The sequence below is a fragment of the Hibiscus syriacus genome, unplaced genomic scaffold, assembly GCF_006381635.1.
Source record: "Hibiscus syriacus cultivar Baekdansim isolate YM2019G1 unplaced genomic scaffold, ASM638163v2 tig00117009_pilon, whole genome shotgun sequence".
NCBI lineage: Eukaryota > Viridiplantae > Streptophyta > Magnoliopsida > Malvales > Malvaceae > Hibiscus > Hibiscus syriacus.
Genome location: NW_024063521.1, coordinates 1001807 through 1006040, shown reverse-complemented (window position 1 = coordinate 1006040; position 4234 = coordinate 1001807). Strand labels below are relative to the sequence as shown.

At 37.7% G+C, this 4234-nt stretch overlaps 1 protein-coding gene across 1 annotated transcript; it reads left to right on the top strand.

Moving 5' to 3' along the window:
- The first annotated feature begins 1832 nt into the window (after positions 1 to 1832).
- LOC120195184 lies at positions 1833 to 3268 on the top strand. Its single transcript, XM_039197271.1, has 3 exons — positions 1833 to 1949; positions 2159 to 2370; positions 2677 to 3268. Exons 1-3 carry the CDS (start codon positions 1833 to 1835, stop codon positions 3266 to 3268), a joined length of 921 nt encoding a protein of 306 aa, XP_039053202.1.
- Positions 3269 to 4234: the final 966 nt, after the last annotated feature.

The window sequence follows — 4234 nt, the reverse complement described above, 5'->3', positions numbered from 1 at the left end:
AGACTTGAAAGTATGAATGCATTTATGTGAAATAACTTCCCTGAATTGCTTAGCTCTTACTCGAGTGATAGGATCTGATGGCATGACTTCAGGATCTGATGTTGGCCCTGGTATGATCACATCAAGTACCTAATAAAAATATATACTCGAATGAATTCCATATTCAAATCTCAAATAATAAGCAAAAATGCTAAAATAAATACTAAGCATTTTCGGATTAATGGGCTCTCGGTGCTTTTGGGTCATAATTTGGCAAAAAGAATCACAAAATCAGACTCAGGACGTCGAAAAAAGTCAATATGGAGTTTTTTGAAAAATGTCAACCTTGGTTAGTGGTCAATGGTCAACGGTCAAAGGTCAATGGTCGGTCAACGATTGACCGGCTTGTATTGGGTTGGAACAAGTCGGTCAGGTCAACTCAGACAAACGGGTTCGGTCGGACAAGCGGATCGGGCTGGGTCGGCCGTTTCTATAAACCCACCAGGCTGTGGGACTTCCCCACACACAGTGGCGGTGCGTGGCGGCATGTGTAGGGCCTTCGGGGGTCGAATAAATTACATAAAAATCCCTATATATATTTTAAGGGGTTTTAATACACTTACCAAGCTCGGTTCACAGTGGTGAACAATGTAGAGCTCGATTTTGTAACATCAGAAACTTTGTCTTCTTCACCCCCTCACACGCCGACAATAACAGAGACAAGATGGACTCTGGTAGACTCGAGATGATGCAAGGAACATGATGGTGCGAGAGGTGTCAAAAGTGGAACAACGGTCGGTGACAAAACGTCGATTAAAGATTTCCTACTAAAAGAGGAGAGGTTGAAGAGAGAAGAAAAAAAGGGTTTAAACTTTCCATAAATAGAAAGTTTCTGATTTTGGGTTTTTAAACCCAAATCTCAAAAAAATGGTGTAATTACACTATGGGTCCTCCAATTTTAGTTACTTTTTGAATTTTGATATGAATTTAATCAAATTTCTCTTTGGTCCTTAAATTTAATTAAAATTTATATTTAGTCCTCAGAATAAATTTTAAGAAAATTATAGACCCTAAATTGGGGTATTACATTGTATTATTTTAATATGAGTTTAAAACATGTTATAATATAAGTATATGTTAAGTTATGTTATGTTATGTTATGTCATGTCATGTCATGTCATGTCATGTCATGTCATGTCATGTCATGTCATATTATTAAACATTACAATTTAATGAAACAAAATTTTACTGATTTTCGAGTATGAAAAATCCTTTAAAAAGTATGTAACATTTCTGACTCGTGTTAGGGGGTGTGTACAAGAAAGAGGTGTTATAGTCATCGTTTCTTAGGCTTAGTAGTGTATTATCATCGTTTCATCAAGGGCTTCTCCATGATTTCGGGACCGTCGACCAAGTTACTTCAAAAGGGAGTTCCCTTCGTATGGAAAGAGAAGCGCTAAGAGTATTTTAATCGGTTGAAGGAGATTCTTACGCAAGCCCCGTTTTGACAAAAATAGAATCTAAAAAAAACTTTTTCGTATTTATTGATGCATCAATAAATTGAATAGGATGTGTTTTGATGCAAGATGGGAAGGTTATGGCCTATGTGTCTCATCAACTCAAGCCTCACGAATGAAACTATCCTACCCATGATTTGGAACTTGTCGTAGTGGTTTTCGCCTTAGAAAATTTGAAGGTACTACTTGTTCGAAGAGAAGCGCCACATCTTTACGGATCACAAGAGCCAAAAGTACGTGCTCACTCAGAAATAGTTGAACTTAAGGTAGGGAAGATGGGTATAGCTACTAAAGGACTACGATTGTTTGATCAATTACCATTCAGGTAAGGCGAATATGGTTATGGACGCCTTGAGTAGGAAGACCGTAGTGGAGCTGAGAGCTTTACTAGTATTTCTAAGATTGACAGATTCAGGTTGTCTGCTAGCCAAACTTAGAGTGGAGCCCGAGCTTGTGAGCAAAGTTAAGAGATTACAGAGTTCAGACGACCGATTAAAGACCTAAGTAGGGCAAGTCCTCCGAGGTGAGGCCCCAAGTTTTGAGTTACACGAGGGATGCGTATTGTACTTTCGAGGGCGTTTATGTGTGTCATCCCACATATAACTTTAGGGCAAGATCCTTTAATTGGTGCATTGAAGTCCCCTTTCCGTTCATCCGGGTAGCAACAAGATGTACCAAGAGCTTCAACCATTGTATTGGTGGTCAAACATGAAAAGAGAAGTGTCGAATTTGTTGCCAAGTGCTTAGTGTGCCAACAAATCAAGACAGAACATCAGGTTCCCTCAGGGTTGTTACAGCTGATTCAGATTCCACAGTGGAAATGGGAGAGAGTGGCTATAGACTTCGTAACAAGTCAAGATTCAAGCATGATACAGTATGGGTTACAGTAGACTGTATAACCATGTCTGCTCATTTTCTCCCAGTTCCTATGGACTATACGATAGAGATATTGGCTTAACTTTATATCCGCGGGATTGAGAGATTACATGGGGCCCCTATCTCTATCATTTTCGATAGAGATCCACATTTCACTTATCGATTCTGGAAGGCACTACTTGACGCTTTAGGTATAAATTACATTACAATACTGTCCTTCATCCTCAGATACACAGAAAGTTTAAGCGAGTTATTCAAATCTTAGAGGATTGCTTAGGTGCACCATTTTGGATCTGAATGGCAGCTGGGAAGATCACTTAACTTTGGTAGAGTTCGTGTTCAATAATAGCTTCCAGAAAAAGATTCAGATGGCACCGTATAAAGCCTTGTATTGGTGCAAGTGGACAACTCCCTTGTGTTGGATGGAACTCAATGAGGGAAAGATAGTAGGCCCTGACATAATCCGAGAAACTAAAGAAAAAAATCATTTGATTCAGAGTCATTTGAAAGAGGCTTGTAACGGACAAAGGTCGTATGTCGATTTGAAGTGCAAGGATATAGAGTTCGTAGAGGGAGACAAGGTATTTCTCAAGGTTTCCCCATGGAATAAGGTATATCATTTTGGAAGAAAGGGTAAATTGAAACCACGATTCTTCGGGCCGTATAAGAATTTGGAGATAGTTAAGCCAATGGCTTATTGTCTGGCATTATCTCTAGAGTTGGAACGCATTCACAATATGTTTCATGTATCTACACTTCAAAGATACCAGTCTGGCTCGTCATACGTTATCTTGCTTGAACAAGTTGAATTAAGGCAAGACATGGCCTATGAGGAAGAACTGATCAGAATCCTTGCCAGAGACGTTAAGGAGATGCAGAACAAGAAAATACCTTAGTAAAGGATTTGTGGAGAAAACATGGCTTTGAGGAAGCAACATGGGAACCTGAAGAAGATATACAACTTCAGTATTCATACCTCTTCTAATTAGGTAAATTTTGAGGATGAAATTTCTTCTTAGGCGGGGAGAGTTATAACGCCATAAAATTCAAGTTAGGAGTTTTGAATATATATATATATATTATTTGGACCTTAGAATAAAATCCTCTTTGCCCATGAAGAGTTAACCCAAGTAGTAAATAATTTGGGCTTGGGATGAGCCCAACAAGTGAGAAAAAAGGGTGTTTTTAATCTGGACCTAAATGTGGAGGGACTAGATGAGTAATTTAATCATTTATTTGAATCAAAGTTGATTTATTGAATTTTACTGATATCATGTCTGCCACTCCTCCCTTTTTCATGTATTGTTTGTCTACTCTTCCTCTCTTATCTTCACATTCTTCCTCTTCAAGAAATCAAACTAAAGCTTTGAAATTTAAGAGTTCTAGACACTCTTTCTGAATCCTAAGGTAAGAATTACAATCATCATCTCCCAAGCCCCAATTTGCAAGTTTTGGTTAAGTTTCACAAAATTGGTTTTTGCTGGGGTTTAATCTTGGGGAAATTTTGGGTTATATGATTATTTTTAACACATTTCTAATCTTTAAAATAAGTTAATAACTCATATTCTTTGTCCTAATTAGTTCAAGAGAAGGGTGAGAGCTCTAAGGCAATAGGAAGGAAAAAATCTCTCTTGGGTAATTTAAGGACATTTTTCAACAAGCCATCATTCAAGGTAACACGATTCTAACTTGTCCATACCACATGTAGTTCATTAAATGTGCATAAAAGCTATGTTTTGTTCATAAAAGCATGTTAGAGTGATTTCATGGAAAGATTTGTATATGTGTGTTATATGCATGAAATATGGTTCATTTTTTTTTACCTATAAGACATTAATAAGCTTTGCTAGGCTTAGGTGAGT

Coding starts and splice junctions, on each gene's coding strand:
- LOC120195184 (XM_039197271.1), top strand. CDS start 1,833: ATGGTTATGGACGCCTTGAGTAGGAAGACCGTAGTGGAGCTGAGAGCT. Junction 1,950..2,158: donor TTAGAGTGGAGCCCGAGCTT/GTGAGCAAAGTT, acceptor TCATCCGGGTAG/CAACAAGATGTACCAAGAGC. Junction 2,371..2,676: donor CAAGATTCAAGCATGATACA/GTATGGGTTACA, acceptor TCTGAATGGCAG/CTGGGAAGATCACTTAACTT.